At 41.4% G+C, this 27126-nt stretch overlaps 2 protein-coding genes across 3 annotated transcripts; one reads left to right on the top strand and one right to left on the bottom strand.

Moving 5' to 3' along the window:
• The first annotated feature begins 1443 nt into the window (after window positions 1-1443).
• On the top strand, window positions 1444-16174 carry LOC137876519 (proto-oncogene DBL). Of its 2 annotated transcripts, none has more exons than XM_068716155.1 (26): window positions 1444-1537; window positions 3121-3255; window positions 3510-3626; window positions 3913-4062; window positions 4177-4301; window positions 4473-4587; window positions 4686-4805; window positions 5061-5252; window positions 5630-5821; window positions 5898-6069; window positions 6378-6466; window positions 6968-7068; window positions 7232-7298; window positions 7398-7513; window positions 7630-7699; window positions 7818-7910; window positions 8114-8206; window positions 8916-9041; window positions 9500-9715; window positions 9942-10034; window positions 10167-10245; window positions 10392-10437; window positions 12849-12946; window positions 13576-13691; window positions 14066-14178; window positions 14328-16174. In XM_068716155.1, exons 1-26 carry the CDS (start codon window positions 1487-1489, stop codon window positions 14407-14409), a joined length of 2967 nt encoding a protein of 988 aa, XP_068572256.1. In that variant the 5' UTR covers window positions 1444-1486; the 3' UTR covers window positions 14410-16174. The 2 variants fall into 2 exon arrangements, with proteins under 2 accessions (XP_068572256.1, XP_068572255.1); XM_068716154.1 differs by having other exon boundaries at window positions 12774-12946.
• Window positions 16175-17323: 1149 nt separating this feature from the next.
• f9b (coagulation factor IXb) lies at window positions 17324-23965 on the bottom strand. The gene is made up of 8 exons (XM_068716156.1): window positions 23796-23965; window positions 22573-22742; window positions 22395-22419; window positions 22184-22297; window positions 21174-21305; window positions 19206-19615; window positions 18445-18589; window positions 17324-18009 (listed from the first exon to the last, which is right to left on the bottom strand). Exons 1-8 carry the CDS (start codon window positions 23881-23883, stop codon window positions 17447-17449), a joined length of 1647 nt encoding a protein of 548 aa, XP_068572257.1. The 5' UTR covers window positions 23884-23965; the 3' UTR covers window positions 17324-17446.
• Window positions 23966-27126: the final 3161 nt, after the last annotated feature.

The raw sequence follows: 27126 nt of genomic DNA, 5'->3' as shown, positions 1-27126 counted from the left end.
AGGTTTGGTCATGTGACTTCTTTCTGAGGACTTTTAACCCTCTCAATGACAATGCTAAAATGTTGATGCTATAGGAAGGTAAATATCTTACCATATCCACCATCTTTTAACACGTTAGCACACAAACATTTCTAATCAGCACTAAACACAAAGTACAGGTGAGGCTGATGGTTATATCATTAGTTTAGCAGGTATTTGGTCATAAACCAAGTGGTAGAAGAAGAGTCAGGGAATCATCAAAATCTAAATCTATTTAACAGTTCAGTCTGTGCACTTTTATGCATTAATTTTAAATAAGCTAGAAAACAGTTTCAGCCCTTGTCAAATGTTTTTGAGTAATTTCATTATTGCAATTGCATTTGTTGCAAATTGTACACCGCTTAATTACAATGCCAATAAAGGTGGGTGCTGTATTATTGACTTATCTTGTCTTGGTCTTGTAGAGGGACCCTTAATCATTTCAGCATGTTCATATTCCCAAAGTTGTTCTTAAAGGCCCTAAACACTTATTTTCTCAGTCTGCATCAGAATCTGACGTTGTTGTTGTCCAGCATATCTTATCAAACCCACAGAGTCCTGATCAAGCAGATTTGTTAAGTTTTTGACTGTTACATTCTTAATAAATAAACTCTAAATGATGATTTTGAAGTTGATCTTAATGTGATTGTTGCTTATATAATAATGTTTATTTAACGTTATACATGGTTTGGAACAACGTTTTCAGGGGCTTTGGCCTTGGAGTTATTCTGGTGTTTTACACTCTGCTGGGTCTGTATTTGATGGGAAGCTGGAGGTGACAGGTTATATACTTAGTGCACAGATAGTGGGAGGAGGACGGGGGCTTGTCAATGGGGGAGCGACTGTAAATCTTTGCTCCGAGGCCCCCTAACTGCACCATGATTGCCGTTTATGTCAAAAGGTGATCCAGAGGTGGTTTACAATCTAATGAGTTACGAGCGCCATCTAGCGGATCCAGTGAAATGAACCAATAGCTACTATCTCTCTTTCTCTTCTGGTCCGGCCAGTGCTTCATAGCGAGTGTCTCTCTGTTTAACAATTACAAATAACAGGCAAAAAGTCATCTTCACGTTGGGAAACGGTAAGACAACTTATCCTAGTAGTGTGAGGCAGGGCAGTTAAATACTCCTTAAATATCAATATTACGAAATCATAATGAAAATCAAATTAAATCATCGTTTATAGGCCTGTTGAAGTGTCGCTAATAACAATATGGACATTTGTGCAGCTGTGGAGCGACAAACTTATTTTGGCTTTGACGTCAGGTAGGTGAAACACATCCCACCTCTCCTGGTCCAGAGGAGAATTGCGTCTGCTGAGGTGCGCACTCAGCGCGCTGCTCGGCCCGCCCGGACACTGCAGTGTGGGTTACCTTGCCATCGCTGAGGCTGCTCGCTCCCGACACCACGTCCCGCTGCAGACTTCCCGGGCCCGGGGAGATCAGGGGAACAGGGAAGCGCCGGAAGCCATGGCCGAGTCCAACCCGCTGCGGGGGTTCCCCCGTCTGCGCCGAGCCGCGGTAAGCTCCGCTCGGGAGGTGGGGAGGCTTCAAACGGGGCGGCGAGGACACTGCAGCAGAGAGAGAAGAGCAGGGAGATAGACGAGCTGCTCTTAAGACAGTTCAGTACTGCGACACAGAGGTTGGGGATGTGCTCTTAGTACAGCGCAAACTGCATCAGATATTTAAAATGCTTCTCGGCGAAGAGACCGGTCAGATTCAGATGACAGTTAAATGTTAAGAGGCTGTGTGCAGGACAGGGCAATGACAAACGTGTTCTGAGTGTGTGTGTGTGTGTGTGTGTGTGTGTGTGTGTGTGTGAGTGTCTGATACAGGACAGCATGTGTCTCTATCAGCTTTGGCACTGCAGTCTGTAGCCTACAGTTACTGTGGAGTGTTTTCAAGTTATGCACCCTTATGTAACATATTTGCGAAATATGTGTGAAATACTTGATGCCCACAATCTGAATGCAGTTGTGGAATGCATTCATCCAATAACATCTAGCATGGCTGCCTCAGGAGTAGGTTCATATTGATCACTTGGATGACTTTGGCACAAAAGGCTACTGTCTAATGGTAGGCCGAAGTGAGTTGGAGAGAAAGCTGTGTGTATTTGTTGTAAGAAGTTTCCAGTAAGTGTGATTATTCCAACACACATTAAGGCAGATACAGTGCACTTTCCCTGCCAGGTCTATACAGTTGACTATAGAATGGAAGAGTCTTGTATGAAGGGTAAAAGTCCTCCTTGTGATTAATAATTCCTCAGGCTATTGGATCTGTGCTAACTGTGGAAAGTAAATGTGAGGTGGACAGCAGGTATTTTGGGGGAGAGGAGCGGAGAGGAGAGGAGCGGAGAGGAGAGGAGAGGAGAGGAGAGGAGAGGAGAGGAGAGGAGATGGGGCGGAAAGACGGCAAGCAGGTGAGAAAAAAGTCATCACAATTGGTACACTTGATTGCTGCTCTGCTCAGTGGTCATCAAGCTTGTGGAACTTTCAACTGGACACAACTGGAAGTAATAAGACAACTGCCCCTCTTTTGGTCCTTGTGCCACTGTGCTCAATACAAAGATATATATGTCTATATAAAGAGAATAATAATAACAATAATAATACAATGTTTGTATAGAGACGGAAAAGGGAGGGCATGCAAGGCACTTTATAATGAAGAAGAGTGATGAAGAAGCAGAGTCAGTCGGAGGAGGAGCTGACTGTCAGAGAGCTGCTCCCTGATTGACACAGAGAGATGCTGATGCTGTGTTGAGCTTTGCTCGACAGCACGACTGTCAACACTCCTGACTGACTGTCCGACTCCTCTCATCCTGTGCTCCTCTGCCCAAATCCGGGGATGTGGTGGAGGATAAAGCCACAGAAGTCCATTTTGCACATTGCTTGGTTGATATGAAGACATTTCCCCTAAATATATTCATTGTATACAACATTGGTCCTCTGTCCTCAATCTTCTAAAAGCGATTGTGAATTGTCACTTAATGCATTTTTAATTACCACTACCTTTCATTCTTTGTCCTCTTTTCTAGTCCACTATTAACCTACATCTAATCATCTAATAATACGTAGCTGAATACCATAATACACTTCCCTTTTCAGACCTCATTTCCAGGAAATCTGCATTTGGTGTTGGTGCTCCGCCCCACTGGCTTGTTTAGCTCTGCCCCGAGTCCGTCTTCAAGCACCGACCTGGGCTTCCGCTTCAGCCAGGATGACTTCCTGTTAAAGATGCCGGTGAGAAAGGGTTAAAACTGAGAATTGAGGGATGGGATAAAATTATTTATTTTTTTCATGTAAACATATTTATTTGATTTATCCGACGCAGCACAATCCTGTCTCTGCTCGACTCCACGCTACACACACTCTTCCTGTCCATTTTGAGAAACAGTAGATGCTCTTCTCTTATTTCCTCTAACTACATGCTGCCAAACGCACAAGTTGAAACATGATGTTGTCTTACTGGATGCCTTGTGGTTCTGTGCTTTTAGGTTGTGATGCTGCGTTCAGTCGGTGACCTGCTGCGATACATCGACGAAAACCACCTGACAACAGACTTCACTGCAAAAGTGGAGTACTGCCAAAGTGACTGGATCGTCCTCCGCACGGTATACCCTTCTGATACCAGTCAATTCACCAGAGCGCATGCTGCTGTTGAATATAAACAAGTTCAAGATAAATTAAAGCCATGTTTGCATAAGTTGCAAACTTCCCTAATGGGGTTTGCAACAAAAAATACATAAATCAGATGAGCCCTTACTTCTGTTTTTGTATTTGTGCTTGTATAATTTGGCGAAAACTACTCAATTTGAAAAACCCATTTTAATTAGAAATGTGTGTGTGTGTGTGTGTGTGTGTGTGTGTGTGTGTGTGTGTGTGTGTGTGTGTCTGCAGGCCATTGAGACCTTTGCGGTGACTGTGAAGGAGATCGCCCAGCTGCTGCAGGGCTTTGGATCAGAGCTATCTGAGACCGAACTTCCGGATGAAGCCAATGCCGTCGAGTTCCTGCTGCACTCCCACACACACCGATACAGACAGATGAAGGTTTCCCCTGGCTCTTCTCTTTTACCTCTCTCACTCTGTATCTGTCTGGCGTTTTTAAATTTTTTTTATTTCATTTGTCTTGTCTTTTCTTGTTGTTTGCCATGTTATTTTCAGGATGATATCCGGAGCGTGACGAAAGAAGGTAGGCTGCTGCTGTCGAACCTGGAGACTGTCAAAGCCTCTAAGAGAGATGTAGAGGAGGAGCGGGACCTAAAATCAGACATGGACACAGTTCAAAGGTACAGACATCTTCTTTAGAGAAAGGGCTTTTGCACAAGACAAGTTTAAAAAAAAGTAGAGATAGTAGTGAGAGAAGGAGGAATAGATGAGAGGATTTAGAAGACACACCCTTGCTTGACACTAACATCCTATTAAACCAGACAGCTTGTGTGAACGTCTGTGTGTTTCAGACTCCTGGCTCAGCTCAGAGACATGGAGGAGGCGTTTGATGGCTTCTTTGAGAAACACCACCTGAAGATGCAGCAGTACCTCCAGCTGCTGCACTATGAAATGAGTTTTCAGCAGGTGTGATGATTGGTGTCTGTCATATTAGCTGTATGTCTGTATGTTGCACAGCTGTAACGATTGACTCTATGTGTGTGTGTGTGTGTGTGCTTGTATAGATGGAGGAGGCACTAGAGAGGATCAGTGACCAGGAGACGGAGATTGCCTCTGTGGGAACAACGGTGGTTCAGACAGAACAGCTACTGATGGACCTGGAGATGCTGGACACGCGCGCTCAGGTCACAAACAAAGTCACACAACAAACGCACAATTACAACTTGAGGTGTTGTTTAAAGGAAAGAGCCGAACAGAGCAAAATGCTCGATTAACATGTCTCTGATGTCAGACGGTCTGATAGTGTCGTACCAGTACGATGCTAACTTCTGGGTTGGTCATTTCTGCAGCACTCCTGTTACAGACAACCATGATTGTCTCCTTGCATTAGCAAACTTTTAAAATCTGTTTAAACCTTTATGTGTGTGTTTGTGGCTCAGGAGGAGATGGCCCATGCCCAGGTGCTGATCCTGCACGGCCACCAGTTGGCCGCTAACCACCATTACGCCCTGGCGCTCATCGTCCAGCGCTGCAACGAGCTGCGACATCACTGTGACATCATCACCACTGCCGTACGCACCAAGCGGGCCTCACTTACCCGAGCACGGGACCTGCTGCTCCGCCTTGAGGGGGTAAAAATGCTGCCACGACACACAAACATGCAAACTCAGAATTATTGATGCAAAACAAAAACATTAAAGAATAATTAATTGTTGACCGTGCATGCTCTGTTTCAGCAAAAACAACATAATTCTCACAAATGTAGGTATGCAATGTTACTAAATCTGTATCCATCCGTCCTCCATCTTAGATTTCATGCTCCTGAAAGACAGCTAATGTTTTGTTTGAGTGTCATGTATGACATTAAGATGGCAAAAGTCTTAAAAGGACAATTGTTCAATATCCTCATGTGAACCTTTTCTTTGTTCTTTGTTTCAATCACATTGAAAAATGTGCCTCGGTTAAAACGTGTTTTCTTGCGTTGTGTCATGTGTTTGTGTGTGTGCAGGCCCTTCGGTGGTGTGATGATGGCGCCTATCTCCTGGCCAGTCAGATGGTGGACAAGTTCCAAACCAGAGAGGGAGCTCAGGAGGCACTGCAGTACCTGAGCTCTCACCAGGAGAGGGCGCCATCTGCACTGAAAAACAGCCAGGACATTCTGAGCCTGGAGTTTGAAGCCATACTCACCCCACAGCTGCAGGTAACCCACCGCTACTGAACACCAACACTCCAGATGATCCGCTTCTCCGCTCAACTTACACCTCTTTTCTCTCTAGTCACAAATTTCCATGGTAACAGAGAAGCTGAATGCGGTGCAGTCCATGATCAGAAACAGAGAGCAGTGTCTGAGGAAGCTGGCGGACGTACAAGTCAGACCAATTCAGCTGGTGGCCCCCAGGCCTGAACCTGAGCAGCGCTGCAAGTCACCCCTCTTCTCCCCCAAACATGGTATGACCCCCCTCAACTGCTCCTTTTCTCATCCCATAGCTGTTTTACTACACTTATTTTTGTAGTGTGGATTTGTTTTCATGGTTTAGAATCTGTCTACTATCTGCCGTTGACTAGGATGATATTATGATACAATTATCTTAACTTCACTCCTTATAAGCCCCACTTCCCTGACCTGCACTGCATTTGACATTTAGCACCACTTTTTGTTTTCTATTGTATATCTCATGTGCAGTATTTAGTTTGCAATTCCTCTTCGCTCCATTATCACGAGTTGAATTTGTGTGCATCTGTGATTCTCCCCACAGGTGTAGACTTTAACGTCCTGAACTCCAAGTTCTCTTTTGACTTGCTACCTGGCAAAAGAGCCGCGAGGAGGAGCAACAGCCAACGCAAGGTGTGTGTGTGTGTGTGTGTGTGTGTGTGTGTGTGTGTGTGTGTGTGTGTGTGAGTGAGAGTATTTTAAACCGACTGTAAGATGGATTGCCATTTAATTTTGTACACACATTCATGATCCTCAGAGGATAAATTGTAATGACTTTGGTGATCCACTGATGTTTCCTGTAGCACCAATATGAGGTTCGCATTTGTGTTTTAGAGTGAAACGTCTCAACAACTATTGGATAGGTTGTTTTGAATTTTGGTACACACATGGATGCACACTTCAGGATGAATTGTAATAACGTTAGCTATTCCTTGTCATCAGGCGCTATCATCACGTCAAAACTTAAATTTGTCCATTAATGTGGTACTTTGGTTCATGACTAATGATACTCCCTCCTGTGTGTAGTGTTATCAAATGTTAGCAGCATAATGTTATTGATTAAAATATGCCCATGTTACAAATGTGTCCATGGCTTCAAGCTTAAAAAAAATTGTTGAGTGTGTGTTTTGTCAGATCGAGGTAATGCATGACTTCCAAGGCAACCGCAGCTGTCTGTATGGCTCCACCCCTGAAACAGATTCAGAGGCAGAAGAAAATCCAGAGCAGGTCACACGGTACGCAGTCATTCACCTTCACCTAAAGCTTGACCTTTTACTCTAATTTTCCACTGTATTTGTATTACTTCTTTTGTTGCCAATGTCACAGTGTGCATAGTGCTTTTGCAAAGTTTTTTTGTTCAGTTTTTGTCAATTTTTCTCTCATTCCCACTTTTACCAGCCATATTATGAAGGAACTGATAGCTACAGAGAGGATCTATGTGGACGAGCTGCTCTCTGTACTTCTGGTGAGTTGATTTTAGATTGTGTTTATGACATTTTGTGTTTCCTGTTTTCAAGTTCTCTGGTCCTGATCGGTGTTATCTCCTCTCCTATCCTCTCCTCAGGGCTACAGGGCAGAAATGGAGGACCCATCCATGTCTAATCTTCTTCCTCCAGCTCTACGCAGCCAGAAGGATGTTCTCTTTGGCAACATGCCAGAGATTTACCAGTTCCACAGCAGGCAACTCACGCACACACACACACACACACACACACACACACGCTGTCACAGAGTTGTCCTTGTCTCCCCGTCTTTTCATGCAAATCCAATTTCCTTTCATTTTCCTCTCCATTTAGGATCTTCCTCCAAGATTTGCAGGGTTGCTTGGAGACACCAGAGAGGGTGGGGACTTGTTTCCTGCAACGGGTAAAGAAAAAATGAGGAGCAACATTGGAACTTTATGTGAAGTGATATGACATTACATATCTAATAATATGTGTGTGTGTGTGTGTGTGTGTGTGTGTGTGTGTGTGTGTGTGAGCAGAAAGAGAAGTTCCAGGTGTATGAGCGTTACTGCCAGAACAAGCCTTGCTCAGAGTTGCTATGGAGACAGTGCTCTGATTCGCCCTTCTTCAAGGTAGTTACATATCATATATGTATGATTCATCGTTTCACTCATTGTCACATGTTGATGGTATGAAAGTCATGAGGATTAGTGTTGATAGCAGACTTAATCTTGAGATTGTTTGCCTGTAAAGCTGTTTCTTATTTTCAGAACCCAATAATGTTTTCCAGTTATGCCTTGTTCATTCAGCAGAATCTCTCTGTCTCACTCTGCAGGAGTGCCAGAAGAAGCTGGACCACAAGCTGGGTCTGGACTCTTACCTCTTAAAACCAGTCCAACGCCTCACCAAGTACCAGCTGCTCCTCAAGGTTTGGTACATCTGAGTCAGCCAGTGATGGAGCGTCACACAACGGCATGCATGTTAAAGAGATTAGTTTTTAGGTGCCATCAAGAAGGAAAATTGTTTTGAGTTTACATGTGCATCATTTCTGAAAATCTTTTTTTAGCAATATGATAAAGATTTTGCTGCCCTGATGCAAAATCGTACCACGCGTTGAGTGACTCTTGATCAGCAGCTTTGGTCATAATGACACAAAGTGTAAATTTGGCCCAGCTACTCGTCTTTGCTGGTTTATTTGCATGGCAAAATTCTGGTATATAGATTTAATAAACGCAATCATATCGACTCATGCTAGCTAAATGCTAACATCAGCGTGCTAACATGTTCACCATGTTCACCATCTAAGTTTATGGAAAAGTTAAGGGATAACAGAAGTTATTGCAGTTCATCTTGGCGGGAACATAAATGTCTGAACCAAATAAATCCAATAGTTGAGATATTTCACTCTGGATCAAATTGGTGGACTGCAGTCAGCTGGACAAAGGGCCGATGGCACAGAGAGCCAAGCAATCAAGACATTTATACCAACAGTAAAGCAAACACACTGCTAAAGACAGATGAGAAAACTTGTCTTAAACGGGCAAAGAGACATATTGGTAACATCCATACCTGTAGACTAGATTAGTTAAACTGAAAAAAACACTGACCTGTCATCCTGTGTCTCTGTCCTGGGTCAGGAGTTGTTGAAGCACTGTACGGAGGAGCGATACCGCTGTGAACTCCAGCAGGCTCTGGACTCCATGCTGGAGCTGCTGAAGTCTGTCAACGACTCCATGCATCAGATAGCCATCACTGGATACCAGGTACCAACCAGCTAAATTAAAAGATAAGATAGAGCGGACAATTTATGAAATCCTCATTTAGATTGCGTTATTTTATTTCCCATTGCCTTTTATTCTCTTCTACCTCAGGCATTAATTAAATGTAACTATTAAATGAAAGTAAAAAGTTTCATGTTCTTGGAAAATTGCAAGGGACTGGCTTTGTGTGCTGACATTGCACTGTTTTGTGTTTCAGTCTGCTTAGAAAATAAATATATATATAACTATAAGCACAAGTTAAAATTATACTCTATTACTTTTTTACCCAGTTTGGAGATAGTTGCCAAATTCTTCTTTTGTATCATTATGGCCTCTGTTTGTTTGTTAATTTATACCAGAACTGCAGCGCAGAGTTCAAAACTAATTTTGTGTTTTGTGTGATGAATTTCTTACATGTTGGTTCAGTTCATCTGTCTTTTCTGTTCACCTGTCTGTCCCAGGGGGACCTCAGCCAGCTGGGCCGAGTGGTGATGCAGGGAGGCTTCAGTGTGTGGATCAGCCATAAGAGGGCAGCGGTGCGAATGAAGGAGCTGGCCAGGTTCAAACCCATGCAGCGGCATCTCTTCCTCTATGACCTAGCCCTGCTCTTCTGCAAGCGCAGAGGCGAGGACACTCACGAGAGGACACCCTTCTACAGCTTCAAATCCTGCCTCAGAGTAACAATATATAATAAACTCACTTTATTTGGTACACCTAGCTACAGCCAATGCAATCTAATTCAACAGCCCTCCAATAAATCCTCCTTTTATGAAGCTTACCGTGTCTTTTTGTTGAATTGTACTGCATATTATTGGTGAACATGGTGTAATAAATGTAGAGTCATTAAGGATGACAGCTGATCGGGAAATGTATCTAAATCTATATAAATCTATCTTTCTGTAGATGAGTGCAGTGGGAATCACAGAAAATGTGAAAGGAGATGTGAAGAAATTTGAAATCTGGTACAGTGGCAGAGAAGTAGTGTACATAGTTCAGGTATTTGATCTTTTGATTTTTATTTTCTATCTCTTTTTTGTGTTTCAGTGTGTGTACCTTTAGCTTATTCACTCAAACCTCTCTTGTGGTTATGGTCTCTATGTGTGTGTGTGTGTGTGTGTGTTTGTCTAGGCTCCCACACTGGAGGTCAAAGTTTCCTGGCTGACAGAGATTCGAAAAATTCTCACCAACCAGCAGAAAATGTGTCAAGGTTTCTATTACTGCTATAATTCATTCACTGACATGTTTTGTTCTTTCTTTAAAATGCCTGATTTTATTTTAGTTTCAACTTGTATTTGGCTCTGGCAATATATCTGCCATTATGTCTGTGTCCTCTGTCCCTTCTCCTTTTCTCAGATGAGACTCCTTCTCTTCAACTTTCGGACAACCCCCTCTCTGACAGGTGATTCTCTCTGCATGGCCTCCCGTTCGTCCTCTGTGTCAGTTTATGACCTCCTGATGTGTGGTGGTGGGGAAGGGTCAACTCACTTTTAATCCAGTTTCAATTCAGATTTAAAACTTGATACATTAAGGAAAAGACTTCTCTCACCTATAGTATTAATAACCCCTCAATTTCACCAACCCTATCTTGTTATTTTAGCTTAACAAGCAATGATGCTTTGTTGTTATTTTACAACAAAGCATCATTATCATATGTATGCAGTGTGTTAAAGTTATTGAATGAGTTTGTATGTGTGCAGCGTGTGTCTGTGATGTATTAGGATCTTTTTCCATTACCCTTGAGAACTGGTTTTCATGACTACATCGCCAAGTCCTTCAGATGGCTTTAACAGTGTCCGTGGTGCTGAAATGCCACGTGGCTGAATTTCAGCACCATGGAGAGCGCTATACACTGTATCAACTTCAAAGACCGAAATTCTACACAAGTGCAATCAACACCTTTCCAGGCTGCTTCAACAGCTCTTTAGTGTGTGACATGTTAAATGCTTAAGAGAAAACTGTCAAAGTTTAAGTCAGAGAAAATTGTTGGAACACTATCCAAGGTTTTAACCAAGATGTTGCTCTGATGCTTGTTAGTCATTGAAAGTACTGGTTCTCAAGGAAAGTATCAAAATGGATGTGTGTTTGTGTTTTTGTAGGAGAAACTAATGTTCTGTTTACTGATAGCATGCTAGCATGTCATCAATTTGATGAATGGTGGAGTCTTCTGAGCTTCACAATTATCATTGTGTAGGGAAATTATTGAGTCAAATGAAAATGAGAAGATCAAAACCAACACTCTACTGATCCTTCTAACAACTATTGTTTGTGTAGCCAAAGCCTGATGTAGCTCATTCCTTTGTGCCATATATCTTCATTGTCCAAAAACAATTAAAAATACATCAATAAGTTGCACTGTTGCACTTGCTGACTTGTTCCTCTATCACCATGAACAAGGGCACAAACTAGCGCATCAATTGTGAATTAATCCACGGCTGAAAATAGTCGCGAACGTCACTCTTACTTACCAATTGAGAAACTTTTGTCAAGAACTACAGGGCCCAGCTGTTTTAGGGAATTACAGAGCCTCTTAGAGTATTAAACTGTATCTTTGTGACCCATTTTAAAGATTTGCATCTTCAGTAGCTTGGGACATTGGAAGTCAGAAAGCACGGAGAGATATACTAGCACATGTTGGTTTTGGTCTTTTCCTGAGGTCTGTTGACAATATAAAATCATGACAGCCATATCCTGAAAGTGGATACACTCACAAATACTCACAGTTCAGTTGTCAAATTATATGAGCATGGGATAATCATATTCAGAGAATGTTTTGTGGGATTTTTGATTCTTACTAACAGATGAAGGATAAGATACTATGAATGTCTCTTTTTAAATGATTTGTGTACATGATCAAGGTGCAGTCACATAGCATTTGTAAGTAATTAAAGTCTTTTGACCATAGACATAGAATAGGATTGGAATATCTGTGGTCATTTCAATTGTACAAAAGAAAACGGCGATGATTTTTGTTAGTTTTCATGGTGACAAGACGTGTCAATTGGCCGTAAAGTGTTGTTGCAGCTTGCTTAGAAGAGAGATCTGCGAAGGCAGATGGCTGGCTAGTTAGCTAGTTAGCTTGTCCTTCTCCGGAGCACCGGGGAGTGAGGCGGATGGACCGTTAGATCCTGCCTCAGTGGGTCCGCGGCTTGCCTTAAGTCTGTTTAGTTTATGCTGAAGTTATTCAGCTATAATTGTGACAATGGCAACAGTACACATAACAATGGCCGCCGCCCTAACCATCCTTCTTCATCGATTTAAATGGGAATGTCCGTTCTAGTCCTATTTTATTTCAATGGTTTCTACTTCAATTAGCAGATGTGTAGGATTTAACATATTCAGACAAAGTGACTTTTAAATATTTTTCTGTGTTTGTTTTGATTTTCTTACATTGAACTATGTGGTACAAATTCCACCCTCTACTACTTAGTTAAAGTCACACTGTGAATTATTTGCAAATGCTATTTAATCAAGGCCTTGTATGTGTGCAGAATACTGTGTACTCAAAGTAATATTTCCATATATTGCAGCGATCTCTGATATTATTGATAGTTGTGTTATAATTCAAACATGCTTTAAAATCAGACGCTGAAATATATGTGATAGTGAACTTAATGGAATGCTGTTTTAATTTACAGAATGCGAATGAGCTCGTTTTGTGACACCGTGGATGTTGTTGTTGTTTGTTTGTTTTCGTTTGTTGTGGTCGTGTCTTGTTCCCATGGTGATGCGGTTTAGTACCTCAGAGATGTGTGTGTCGTGGGGCGGAGCGTCGGTGGGAGGCTGCTCAGCGTGTCTCCCTGTTCCTCACAGCTCCTCGATGACGAGTTACTCCCACAGGCTACGGGGGGAGGATTCAATAGACACAAGCCCCGCCCACACGGAACCCGTAGTTCACTCACCTCGACGCAGTGAGTCGCTGAGACAGATTACCCGCAAAATAAAACACAGGACTTTATGACATTTTAGTACATACGGTAATTACACATTTTCTTTTGTAAACCTTTTGCTCTTCTGAAGACTTTCTGGTCCGTCTTTCTTTGGACAGTCGTTAAATGATATCTCTCAACTTTAACTTTGACATTGTTTTTGAAGGGGAATTTGTTTTGTTGCTAGGGCAAACACGAAACACACTCCAGATGAAATATAAGATACTTATAGAATCATAAACATTTAACCCTTTGAGCACTTCTTTTTTACAGATTGGGGTAGTGTTAACTTGAATGTCAGCTGGTTATAAATATTTCTAGCCCTGAACCTTTCCAATAACCCGACCATTAAAAGTGGTCTCATTGGAAGTGTAGGGCTTCACTTTAAAGTTAATAAACATTTATTTACATTTCCTAAAGTAGAAGGTTTGTTTGAAATAAAACAGAAGAATAATTTAGTAGTTTTCATGAATGTCATGGACCAACTGAAATACGTCTTTGTCATGGGTGTCATTTTTCACAGTGGATACACATAGATCATGGAATATTAGTGATTAAAAAGTTTATAGCGCTACTGTTTTTAGTCATCTCAGCCATCTTGTCACCTGCAGCTTGGCCTGTTCCTGCCCACTCAGTGGCCATCTGTGAGGGTCTGGAGGACTGGGGTGCAGCTACAGACCTCTCCAACTTATCGGACTCAGACGAGGAGGATCAGCCGGCCCCCCTGGTGAGAGTTTAATAGTCATAACACAAGTAGTACTGGAGAAGGGATGAATTGTTAAGTCTACGGGGGGGAATTTATGAACAAACCTTGTAGCTAAAACAGCTGCTTACAGACCACGAGTGCTATTGATTGGTGACACCAAGGCTACAGGTCCTTCCTGAACCCCGGTGAGCTCGACTCATCTACCGATCTGTCGCCTCCCTCAACTGGGTGGCACTGATGACCAGTGGGCAAACACAGAACCAAATTGGCTGAAAATTGCCAGTTGGATGGCAATGGAACCTGTATTCAATATAGATTTAGGACTGCTGTGCATGTGGAAAAGTATCAAAATGCACCATTCTCCTGTGATGTTCTTGTCTTCTCTTCTGTTCCAGGTGGTGGGCAGGTACAGGGTCATGGTAGAGAGCAGCATGGCCAGCACTGATGACATCATCTTTAACTGCGGTGATGTCATCCAGCTGCTGCATGAGGAAGTGTCGGGAATGTGGTAAAATAGGCTATTTTTTCCAGAAATATTTACTGCACACAATCTTGAATTGAGTTGCAAACAAACCTGGAGGTGAAAATACAAAATTAATTTATGGTAAAATAGTCACTTTTTATGCGTCCCTGTTGTGTTTACGTGTGTAATCGCAGGATGGTGAGGAATGTAAGTCGTGGGGAAGAAGGGCGTGTTCTACCTGAGGACCTGCACAGGATTCTGGGAGAGACCTGCTAAGAGCCAATTAGAACAGAGGCTAGATGACACACACACACACACACACACACACACACACACACAGACTCACAGACTCCATCAACTACCTGATCAAAAAGGGACACGTGACACTGCAGAGATGTTCAGCAGATCATCAGATTGAAGCACATCAACTGCACATCGTACTCTTCCAACTACTGTGACATCTTCACCCTCAGAAGGCTGTAAAATTCAGAATGGACTTCAGAAGACCTTAACAATGCAAAGCACATATGTGGGACCTTGTTTCCTTTATCTCTCTTTTCCAGCAGTAGATTATTTGGACAGAAGACATTGAAGTTTTATTGGACAAGTTTTATCATTTCTATTTTCTTATGAAATATGACCGAAATCATGCGTATGCCTATTAACATATCATTAATGTTCATGTGCCAAACAGCTCAGCTAATTAGCGCGGCTTCTTTTTGTATAAAACGGTCAGTTATGGAAAATAGCTTTACTTTGTGGTGTCATTGTTTTTAATAAATTCAAACCTTTCTTACAGCAGCCAGCTACGTCACTATGCATGTCGCAAATCGCCATGCTTACCCCATCTCTTATAGGCAAAAGCAGACATTTAGCATCCTCTTGCTGAACGTACATGAGAGGAAAAAAACAAGGGAAGAAAAGAATATTCAGCAATATTCAGTCAAGGTCTCCCCATTCATATCAGACACAATGGGTTTGTTTTGCTACTTGGTGTTGGTGAGGGATGTGTATGTGAAAATGTCATTGCATGCCCTCTAAAGATGATCTCGCCATATCATAGCAGGAAAAGTACAGGTGTAATTAATAACATTAGCAAAGGCTGCATTCTATTTAGCCTTGGTCTGGTGCATGATGCCTCAGTGGGACATTTAAATAGAGCAGAGCCTTCGTTAATATTAATAATTCGTTATTACCACCTGTTCTTCTCCTGCTACGACAAGAGAACATGTTCCCTGTGACAAAAGGTCTATTGATGCAGCACTCTTTGTCAGTATTCAGTATGAACTATCTTGGTCTGGAGAAAGTACTGCAATACTTATGTAGGATAAACGCAGTGTACTACTACACGACAATGGTTGTCGTTGGTTGTTGGTTGTTGTAATTCAGTAGTTTACAGTCAGCTTTTACACATTAGTTGCAGATACTTCAACAGTGAGATAATTGGCAATTTATTTTGCTGCTGTTGATGTTATTATTTTTGTCAACATTTTTCCTTTGGAATGTGTTGATATTAGATTGGTGATAATTCTGCAGCTCTTCAATCAAATGAATCTCGTCCTCCTCTGCTGCAGCTTTTATTGCCACAGAGATGAGACACACTTTATGTTTGTGTTTGTTTGGTGCTCTGCATGGACAAATCACTGCACATGCCTGTTGCTCTATCTGTACTGCTATTTTGCACCAACATGGGAATTATGCTCAGTGTTAGGTTGTAACAATAAATAAATTAGTGTAGAATTATAATTGCCAGCTGAAATATTACAGTTACATTGTGGATTACTACATGTATATGGACTTTAAATTAATTAGAAAAAACATTCACAGGAGACTATTTTCACTTTAAAACTGCCTGGTTTTAAAACTGCCCAGTCAGATTTTCTGTACACTGTTAACAGTTGAGCAGCTTTCAAAGAAAAGAGGTTATGAAAAGACTTTACCACCATATGTGCTGAGGCGTAAGTACAGTATATAACTTAAGTTATTGACAGCTATACAGTTAACTGTGAATATGTAAAGGGTAAAAAATCAAAAAAGAAAATTATGTTAAATACAACAATCGTCTAAATGGTGAAACTTTTTTGGACAGTCAGATGTTGGCACTCATCTGTCAAGTGACCAAAGTTACATTACATTCCTGCAGTATTGCTGCATCACTGGATTTTATTAATTGAATCCCGCTGGTAACACTAAACTAAACTATAGATTAACTTTAACACTGAAAAAGATACATTTTCACCCACAGTGGGGACATTATACTCACTTGATAGTGAGTGCCGGACTGTCTAAATAAGATGTGACCAATAAAAACATTTCCTCATGTTTAATTTATTTGATGTCCACCTAACACAGGCTATACTGTAACATCAGATGTATTAATGGTCAGACTTCAATAAGTGTTTTCCACAGTACCTTCAACTGGTGATTGCTGCTTTTGCTCATTTTGCACTTTTTTGATATTTTGAATCATGTCAAAGCTTGTATTATAATGCCTATTTTCCTAAATAAAAGCACAGGATTATTTCATTTGATTCAACCTGACTGCTGTGATTTCTTCTCAATATAACATAGTGTAGGCTTACCGTCAAAGTCTTACAGTGAACGCACCCACACAGGTGTTTTCACTCATCCTGCCTGATTAGACCTCCTTTCAGGACTATGTTGGCGTGTACAGACTGTGCTTGATTGTCACCTCCTTTACTCTGCTGTTAGTTTTGATGCACCTATTGAGGCAGGACAGCTCACACCTTTATGATCCATATGACCAAAATTCACCGCCACTTTATTTCAGTGTTTCAAACTAATCTTACCTTCTGCTAAACCTGCCCTTTTTTCACAGCTGAATTGTCAGCCCAACATCCACCTGAGCACAGGTCTAATCAGCAAGTGAGTGAAAACACCTGCGTGGTGAGGAGGCCAGGCCTCTGAACACCCTCACAGGTGTTTTCAGTTAACCTCTGCTCAGGACTGTGTGGGCCTGTGTAGACTCATTGAGTGACATCTTCCAACCCACACTCAACCTGAGCAAGGGGTTTAATTAGACTGAATACCTGAAAACACCTGTTTAAGATTCAGGAACATAAAACACAATTTTAGATTGGCATTTTAAGATGGCATTTAGTTATAAATCACACATTGTATGAAGAGCTAAAAGCTATTAGTTTGCAATATTTCAACAGAAAAATTTAAATACTCTGATTACTTTTTATTTAAGAATCCAAAATAACATGATTCAGTCAAAAAAACATCTTTCAGTTCCTCTGTATGTTTTGTTGGCTGACAACTCTGTTATTCCTTTACATTTCTCCATTTGTCAGTTGATAATTCGGATCCTTGTTGTCCGAATGATCCACGAGTAATACCGTGATACTCGAGTGTAGACGCCATACTTTCCGTCCATGGCACATTCCTCCCCCCAGCTGACGATACCTGTCAGGAACCAAGTGCCTTTGTAATTAGTGACATGCGGCCCCCCACTGTCCCCCTTGCATGAATCCTTCTGTTCACTTCGGAAGCCAGCACAGAACATAAAGCGTGTGATGTGGTGTAATGCGCTGCTCTGTTTACACACGGTGCGGTCCACGTAGGGGACCTCCAGCTTCTTAAGCTTGGTGGGCTGTCGGCCTGTGAAACTAAGCCTTCCCCAGCCGCTCACCAGAGAGCTGCTGGAGTCCCTCAATAGGTTCTCTGTAAAGTCTTTGGGACCCAGGCAGATGGGACGCCGTTGGTTGGACAGTACCACTGGACTGGCGAGCTTCAGTAGTGCAATATCATTGTCATGCAGGGACTTCATGGCATTATACGTGTGGTGCATATGCCGCTCTGCCACCTCATGGTCTCGCTCTGGACCCTCATCCTGGCTCACATCATGTTCACCTAGAAGCATAGATTAATGTATATGCAATAGTATTACTCTCTGCACCAGGCAATGTGTCGGGTCTATAGCATCTTCTGAATTTAAATCTCAAACGTCAGAGCGCCACTGAATGTACCAACTACGATGAGGCCACTGCATTACCACACAATAAAATGATAAAATGCATTGATAAACTGGTCTCAAGCAAGTGTCAAGTATGAAATATTTGTTCTTACATGAACTGTAACCAATGGCTGCTTAGAGGATAGAAAAGTTATGCTTTGGGAAATAGTCAGCATTCATTTGTACTTATTGGAATAAAACGTGCAAATAACCAACATGGTCCAAAGAAAAACATGTCCTGACATCAATTTCAATGATTAAGACCAGTTTGTCTTTAATTTAGAGTTATGAATCATGGATTACAATATGAATGAAACATTTGTTTTTCCTACCCACTCTGACGAAGAAATGCGGTCTATCAGCACCATCCAACACCAGACAATGGGCAGCGGTGATGACCCATAATTCATTGAGCAGAGATCCTCCACAGAAAACCCCTGCTCTTTGTTCCGTGGCTGAGGAAGACATCAGGGCCACCTGCACACAAATACATTCATATGCACAAAATGGCAGAGCAACATCACAGCACAATGCTGCCTCCTTGTCCCCTTTACATTTTCTCTTCTCCATCCACCCTCTCGCCTCACCACTGCAGTCTGATCTTTCACCTCCTTTTCCCGCTTTGACCTCTGTGCCTCTTAAAGGGAAAATCCAGCAGTTGTTACTTCACTATAAAGGTTTGACATTTAACAATGTAGTGTGAGATGCAATCTTGCACAACCGGAATGTCTGCTTTATTCAGCTGATATGTGGCATAACTTTAGATCTCAAATCCAGAAGCAGCAAGCAAACAGCCCACTATGCTTCTCCTTCTTTTCTTTTTTTGTCCACTTTTGTGCTTTAATATCTCCAGACTTTCAAGTAGTATATGTATACAAGATCAGATAGAGACGCAACATACAATAAAAAACAAAGAAGTAAAAAAACAACCAATCACATAATATTGTTCACCATTTGCAGGTGATGTCATAATATGTCACATCTTTTGTAAAGAAGAAAGCGAAGACCACCTAACTGAATCCCATCTGTGAATATCACTCATTTGCCTTCAGCTCATCCCCATCTCTTTATTCTGCACCCCACACTACAGTACCTGCCAAGGTATCTCTCCAGGAATTGCATCATCGCCTCCCACAATCCTCTGGTCAGTGTTCTCTTGTGCTGTGATGGTGGGGAGTGTGGGGAAGAAAGCCCAGGAGGGCAGCTGCTTTTTCTCTGTTTCAGTGGCACTGCTTGCCTCCCCACTGTTCATGAGAACCTTCGCTGGATTGACAGAGGAGCTTGAATCCGACCTCACTGATCGTTTTTTTAAGGCCACAGAGATGTTGGACGGGTCTGAATCATTTGTATTGAAGTCGTAGTAGTCAATAAACTGTGTGATATCGTCGTCATAGAAGTCATCTTCTACGGTGTAGCTGGAATTGTCTTGTCTCTCAGAGCTGTTTGCCGGGCTTGATGACCGTGGGGTAATGGAGGACTGCACACGACCACAGCTGAATTGTTCTGAGGTGGGAATAAAGGACAAAACGAAGAGAGGGTGATTCTAGTTTTGTCTCTTAGACATCATTTAATATTAGTGTCACATTTTCCCACAGCTGGGAAGGTCTTCTTGCAACCCTTTTGTTATATTGTCACATGCTGAGGGTGCAGCCCTAGCTTTAAACTATGGGCAGATTAAAAAATGTCACTGTGATTTTACTTATATTATCACACAGTTGTTATGTTGATCACTCTGGATCCTGAGCAAATACAGTACCACGGTGCAGTTGCTATGCTTGCCCTTTTGCTAGCTAGCTGACCAAGTGATTTAGGCTTTTGGAATGGTTAGGTTTTGAGTAAGAATTTGGAATGTGTAAGCAGTGGGTTAGAGATGGGTATGTTTACTAAAGATAAGCGGTATTTTGTGCCTAAGGTCAGTGTAATTACAGGTCAATTCAGTCTATGTTGAAGCAGTTACTCTGGCATCATTGGTTTAAAAAGCAGGTGTTCATGCTGTCAACAAAACACATACATTATGTAAGTTATTTGACAGCTATAAACTGTAACACAGTTTATGAGCCAGTCTGTTAGAAGTGGGACGAGAAGTGAAACATGATGAGTCCAGCATTTTGTGTTATTGCGGTTTATAAGACAGCTCGTATATCACTCTTGAGTTGTGGTTCGTATCCATCTGTGGATGAGGAAGTTTATGTAAAGCAACTGACCCCAGGTTTTCATGAAACTGGTATAATTTAGTAGCAAAATGTTTCTGTATACAATGAGGTTCCAGTGTTGTAGGATTGTTTTCATTTGTGCATATGTGACATAGACGGTTAACTTTTTGCTTTGGCATCGTACTTCATGCAAATTTACTATGCTAAGGTCAAAAGTATGTACATTTATCCAAGTATTGTAGCTTAATTTTCTAATACTTTACTTCTACTCCATTATATTTCAAATTCAAATGTTGTACTTTGTACTCCTATTGCTTAAGAGCTTTAGTCTAATTCAGATTATCAATTAAATAATAGATTATGATATAGATTAAACTACACAGCAGTATATAAAGTAGTTAAAATTAGCTCCCTCTTTACCAACTGCGTCATTAATGATGTTTACACATTAATTATTGACTGAGGAATCAATAATTATGATCAATGAAATGAGCCATTCTGCCTTATGAGTACTTCTACTCTTGATACTTTGAGTATATTATGATGTTACTACTTTTGTACATTTGAGTAAAATCTAGAATGTAAGACTTTTACTTTCTACTTTACTTTTACAGAGTATTTCTACACCGTGATATTGCTACTTTTACATCATTTTACATCATGAAAGTTCTAAGCACTTCTTCCACCACTGACAATATAGATGCACTCTTTGTTCAGTCTGCATTCACTGTAATGTGGGTAGTGTAGTAATTAGAGTGTAAAATAGAGCACAGTGATTAGGGATGTGTTGAGGGACATGACATAATAGACACAATATATAAAAATGAATGTCTAAATATACAGTAGCCTATAACCAACACCTGAACAACCACATTGCCAAATATATGGTTTATGATTTTTTTTTTTACCTGTTGGTTCACAGCTCCTCTTGTCTAGCCCGAGTTTGTAACCAGTTGCACACTTACACACGGGTCTGTCTGCCGTCATCAAACAGAAATGGGAACATTCACCGTTGTTGACCGAACACTGCTTGTTCACCTCTGGAAACAGGCAGGAAAGCAGATGGAATGTCTTTTATGTGTTTGTCTTAATCATCTTAGCCCCCACACTGTATGACTGTATGTATGTGTATATATCAAAACTCAGCTTTATTGTCAATTTCTCAATGTACCGAACATACAGAGGAGGTGAAAAAACGTTTCTCTCCAGTCCAACATATAAAGTGAATACAGATAATAAAGTGCAAAAATAGAAAAACATTGAGACAACATATATATTAAGAAAACTATCATTCTGTGTTTAGCAGCAGTCAGACATAGGGAGTCTTAAAAGAGAGGAGGGAGAGAGTTCAGCTTCCTAACAGCCTGGTGGACGAAGCTGTTTGAAAGTCTAGTGGTGCGAGCACGGAGGCTCCGGTATCTTCTCCCAGAGGGCAGGAGGCTGAAGAGACTGTGTGAGGGGTGGCTGGAGTCGCGCACAATCATGGTCGCTTTGCAGGTGAGGCGGGTGTCATATATGTCCTGCAGGGAGGGGGTTGAGGGGAGTGAGGCACCAATGATCCTTCCAGCTGTGTTCACTATGCGCTGCAGGGCTTTCCTGTTGAAGTCAGTGCAGCTTCCGCCCCACACAGTGATACAGTTTGTCAGGATGCTCCCAATGGTGCCTCGGTAAAAAGTGCACATGATGGGTGGGGGTGTTCTTGCCTTCTTTAGTTTGCGGAGAAAGTAGAGGCGCCTCTGGGCTTTCTTTGCCAGTGATGTTGTGTTGGCTGTCCACGACACACACATATATATATATATATATATATATATATATATATATATATATATGCAAAACATATATACCAGATTGGCCTTTTGCTACTGTGCATTTCTAATACATTACACTGTACGTGTGTCAGCGAAAAGTAATAACTCACCGATTTCACAGTTTCTGCCGTTGAAGTTTGCTTTGCAATGACAGGTATGTCCGCCAATTCCGTCTTCACACACACCTCCATTTTGACAGGGGGGTGGCTGACACTGGTCACCATCTACACACAAGTATAAAACATACACACACAGGTTCAGAGGTGACAATGGGCTTTAAATTCAAAGTAATTGTGAGAACTTGTCTTTCACTTGTCTTACCAATGTAGACAGCCCAGAATGCCATCTGACATAAAAAAAACAACAACAACACAGACATTAATAAGAAACCTGAGAGTTCAGCCACTGTATTACAGTGGGAGATTGGATTATACGTGTGTGTGTGTGTGTGTGTGTGTGTGTGTGTGTGCGTGTGTGCGTGTGTGTGTGTCTAACCCACAGTTTTGTCATCATCCTCAAACACCTCCCTGGCCTCCTCCATCGTGCATGTTTCTTCTTTACACTCCCGCTCCAGGTTGGCTTTCTGTAATTCTTCCAAAAAGCCGCTGTTGTACCTGCGCAGGCGATGCAGCACCGTGTCTGCTGTCTGCTGAGACACAAACACTGCTCCTAAAAGGTAACAGAAGACAAAAAATGAAATGAATGAAAATGCTGTTATTGTTCTCCAGTAATAGCCCTTCAAAACAATTCTAACTGGAGTTACATGGAGCTTCTTTTTGAATGTTTTCTCCAAAAATTTGTGGACATTTATTTGCGATGGATCATCGGAGATATGTATATCAGAAAGTGTAAGTCCCACTGAAGCTGAAATGATGTGTATCACATCTGTGTTCACATTTGATAGAGTTGCGACTCTGAGAAGGAGTAGGTCTACGTTTTTACACAAATTGAAGGAAGGGTGTCAATAAGTGTTTTAAAGCAACTTAATTGCATGTGTGACACAACCACAGCTGTAGATCCAACTGCTGAAACCAAATCATTGGGCAAAACTACATTATCTAACTTCTTGGAGTTTTTAGAACACCAGCACGCACCTACCCTTTCACCCATAGATTTATTACTGTCAGAGAGAAGTCCTGTACTCTTTGCCTTGCATCTCTTTATTCGAATAAAATATAAATAGTAAGCCTTGAGTCAGTATACCTCTGTCAAAATGCATTAACCACCTGTTACACCATCACAACCCATCATCATGGTGTCAAGCTCTCTTATGTTTTTGAAGAAAAAAAATAAAGCAGGCTCACGTTTACTTTTTGGTAGTAAGACTACTTTTGTTGAGTATCAAACACTCACTCCTAGTGGACTTACAATACGGCTTTTAAAGGTTGTGGTTTCCTTCACCTTGGAGAACAACAGCTCGAGTCATTTTAAATGATCAATGTTTACAATGAATTCAAATGGAATTCAGTTTTTACAGTTACAAGAAAGCATGAAAAGTGGCACAATGTATCACATCTGCTGTCCTCTATGACAAAAACTAACGACAAACTTTTTACAACCACCTTTCAGAACAACAAGGAACTAGATTTTTGAGTTGCGTCTCTTAAAGTCTTGGGGTCAGAGATTAGGCCTTTAGAAATGACCACCTGACCTCCAGCCTCGTCCTAACCGTTCTGACCTTCTGACGCCTCCTCAATCCATACCTGCTCCTCTGTCATTTACCTGTGTTTGCCTCTGTGATTTCAGCGGCCAGTCCGTACACCTCCAGCAGTAAGCCAGCTATAAACGCCAGTAAACAAAGTCTGGCCATCGTGTCCAAGCGCTTTTGACTGTGGAACCAAAGTATGAACTGAGTGCCATAGAGACAGATCCACCACTCCAAAGTACAGCAACACACTGTTTATTCACCTGGGAGGCCGCAGAGTATGTGTGTTTGTTCACATTTGTGTGTGTGTGTGAGAGAGAAAGAGGGAGGGTAGGACAAAAGTGTGGGAGAGATTTTGAATGTGAGTAGGAGAGAGAGGTATAAAGAGCCAAAGTTCAAAAAGTAGATGATTTTATTCAATCGCGTCATGTTGAAAATATTGTCAAATATTGACCGCGGATGACAAAGTTCTGCACATTGTTGTGTGTTTGTTGACATTACCAGCTGTTGATCATATTTTCTTATAATGATGAGTCTTGACCGATAAGCAGCTTTTGTAGCATGGCTTGCGTGACAAATGGGGGTAATTGTGCGCACACACACACACACACACACACACACACACACACACACACACACACACACACTAAAACGCATACACATCGATTCATTCAGAGGATTTGCTGTTACAGCCTTATTTGGTCTGTATCAACAGTAGCTCATGAGCTCTTAATGTTAGCAAACAAGATAGATATTGTTGTGAAATTACATTATTGCGTCAGTTCACTGACTTTTTGACTAACCTCTAGTTTATGCTGCTTTTACACTGTGCTTAGGTGTTAAATAAATATCACTTATTGCAACAGTGGCTGCTGTTCGGCAAAACATTTACACACAAAGGCTCGCTTTACCCTTAAGCCAAATCTTAATCCTCAAAACAGCCTTTTAAGGAAGCGAGGACAAGGGGGCCAAAATGTACACTCTTTAAAAGTGCACACTTAAGTTGCTCCTCACAAATACAGACATACAAGACACACACACACACACACACACACACACACACACACACACATACACAGAGTAACGTGTCCAGATTTTAAACGGTGTCACCATTCGAGGAGACAAATGTTACAGTAAATTCAGATGGGCAAATCACCTTAAAGTCATTTAGATAGAACAGAAGAGACTGACATTATTATTCAAACTCCTCCGCTGCTGCTGCAATTTACACTCTGGCGCAAAAAAACACCCAAACTCCAAGCTTTATCTTGAGTATTGAAGGCTGTTTGATTAGACTGTGAGTTACACAGGGTATGGCTGCGGATAAATCACTGTGATTGACAGCCAGGTCAGCTGGCCTTGAGCCAGCAGCTTCTTGGCAACAGTTGCCTTGTGGTGACTTATTGGCTAAAAGTGATTTAAATTAAATAGGAGGGTGGCATGCATTCCTCTTTTCATTTCTTATGCAAGCACCATTGAATCAATCCGCTTTGCAAACTTCAGATTTTTACAACATAAAAATGGTGTGGGAAGATAACAATTCGCAGGTTCACCGCCCATTTGGTAACAATTGTGATTAAACCACTCCGTGCTGATTAGTGTTCTGGGACCCGAGCTGTCAGTGCTGTGAACAGTGGCTCAGCAGTGGAGGAGGGGGCCACTGATGTCAAGCATCTCACATGTAAACGCACAGAAAGAGGCACGGCAAAGTGGGTTAAAAACCAGGAAAAGCATGCTGGTGGGAAAGCTTGTCCCCAGTGGAGCATAATCCTATCCAGACTGTGTATTGTGCCTGCTTATCAAATTGAAATGATTACATCAGCATTTCTATAATCTGATTGTCTTCATTGTGAACAGACAACTGATGAGGAAAAAATAATTTGAAATAAAAACAGGTTATAAAACACTTGGTATCTTGTTTTTTTTAATAGAAACACAATTGAGTTGTTATAACACACTTCATTTGATTTCTATTCATTTTTCAGTCATTATTGTGCATCTGCATTTGTCTCATGCTGCAGGCCACATTTAACATCTCTACTTCTTGCGTCTTGTATGCTGACATGTATGCTTTTCTTAGACAAGTTATTTATCTTTGTCTCGACACTTCGAGTCAGCGTAAATGCAGAGATGGTGCAGTGACGAAGGCCCTGGGATCAAGTCAATAACCGCCTGTCTTTCCTGTAACCCTCTCATCGATCAATAAAGAAATGTCCACGCTCCTTTTCAGTTTAATCACACAGCTGTTTTACCTGTGTGGCACGTTTACACTGCAGAGCAATTACTATGACTGGCAGGTCACAGAGCAAAACATGACTTATGGACCTGAGGATTTCTTGGGTTTTCTTAATTAGCTCCAGGTACACAGTTTTCACTGGGCTGAGAAGTAATAGGAAAATATAATGAGGGATATTTCACCAATGAGAAGAACATATTTCAGAGGCAGTTCTATATGCTTGACACTTCATCTGTTATAATCTGAATTGGTGTTACACCGAGGAGGATTTAAAAAGCTGACAGTTACCCATTTGATAACTATAACTATAAGTGAAGAAATATACAAACTGTATCTAAATGTATTTATGTTCACTTTACAGGTGAGTTGCCAATGAGAGCTCTGTGTGTTTGCATTGATTCTACTTTTCCAAGAGCATTTTATTAAGATTGGGTTCTACTGCTGGGAACAGGAGCGGCCGCATGTGGCACTTTTTGTTCCAATAGAGCAGCTGGTCTCAGAACCGTAATCCTCCAGAGGGGGGCTCTTGCAGAGGGCCGGCTGTGCTTTGGTCTGATGGTCCATTTAGTAGCTGGGAGTAAAAAAAAAGTCCCAAAAACGTAACATGCCTGTAATGCAAGAGTCATAAACACTTGTCATACGAAACAATGTATACTGTGAGTCAGAAGAAGGGAGGAGGGGAGAAACAGAGTTGCACGAAATGATTGTTCCAGTGGGATACTTGCAAGTTGTCATTGTCAATTTCACATTGTCACTGTTTCATTAGTGAATAACGGTGACTGAGTAAATAAAGAGATTTTGTACTGTGACATATACAGTACAACCCCATTTTAACCTCAAAATACACAATTCCCAATGATAAGCATGAAGCCATCTTGTATTCAGTAAATGTTGAAAGGGTCTTCAGATAAAGAAACACACTAACACACATGGGGAAGCAACATTTTTCAGGCAAGATAAGTGTATCCCACTTCTGCCTCGGTAAAAAAAAAGACATTTTCTAACACATATTGATTAAATGATCAATGAACTGATTAATTTGCATAGTGTTACTGCTGAGTTTGTAGGTTGCTTTGCATTAATCGGTTGGAAGACCAACTCGTGAATATGGCGACCTTCTTTAAGATGTCCATCCTACTAATTCATCCCGCAGAAAAATCTGTTTTATTCTA

Source organism: Cebidichthys violaceus, unplaced genomic scaffold (assembly GCF_023349555.1).
Source record: "Cebidichthys violaceus isolate CVI_PGR_0920_01 unplaced genomic scaffold, fCebVio1.0.p SCAF_20, whole genome shotgun sequence".
Taxonomy (NCBI): Eukaryota; Metazoa; Chordata; class Actinopteri; order Perciformes; family Stichaeidae; genus Cebidichthys; species Cebidichthys violaceus.
Note: the sequence above shows the minus strand (reverse complement) of the source record. Positions and strands in the feature narration are given on the sequence as shown.

What these genes read in the sequence shown, in the direction of transcription:
- LOC137876519 (XM_068716154.1), top strand. Translation starts at nt 1,487, where the DNA reads ATGGCCGAGTCCAACCCGCTGCGGGGGTTCCCCCGTCTGCGCCGAGCC. An exon ending in CCTCTTCTCCCCCAAACATG is followed by an intron (nt 6,070 to 6,377) that starts GTATGACCCCCC and finishes TTCTCCCCACAG; the next exon opens with GTGTAGACTTTAACGTCCTG. An exon ending in ATTTACCAGTTCCACAGCAG is followed by an intron (nt 7,514 to 7,629) that starts GCAACTCACGCA and finishes CTCTCCATTTAG; the next exon opens with GATCTTCCTCCAAGATTTGC.
- f9b (XM_068716156.1), bottom strand. Translation starts at nt 23,883, where the DNA reads ATGGCCAGACTTTGTTTACTGGCGTTTATAGCTGGCTTACTGCTGGAG. An exon ending in GAGGAGCTGTGAACCAACAG is followed by an intron (nt 19,616 to 21,173) that starts GTAAAAAAAAAA and finishes TTCCCACCTCAG; the next exon opens with AACAATTCAGCTGTGGTCGT. An exon ending in CTGGAGAGATACCTTGGCAG is followed by an intron (nt 18,590 to 19,205) that starts GTACTGTAGTGT and finishes ATTTGTGTGCAG; the next exon opens with GTGGCCCTGATGTCTTCCTC.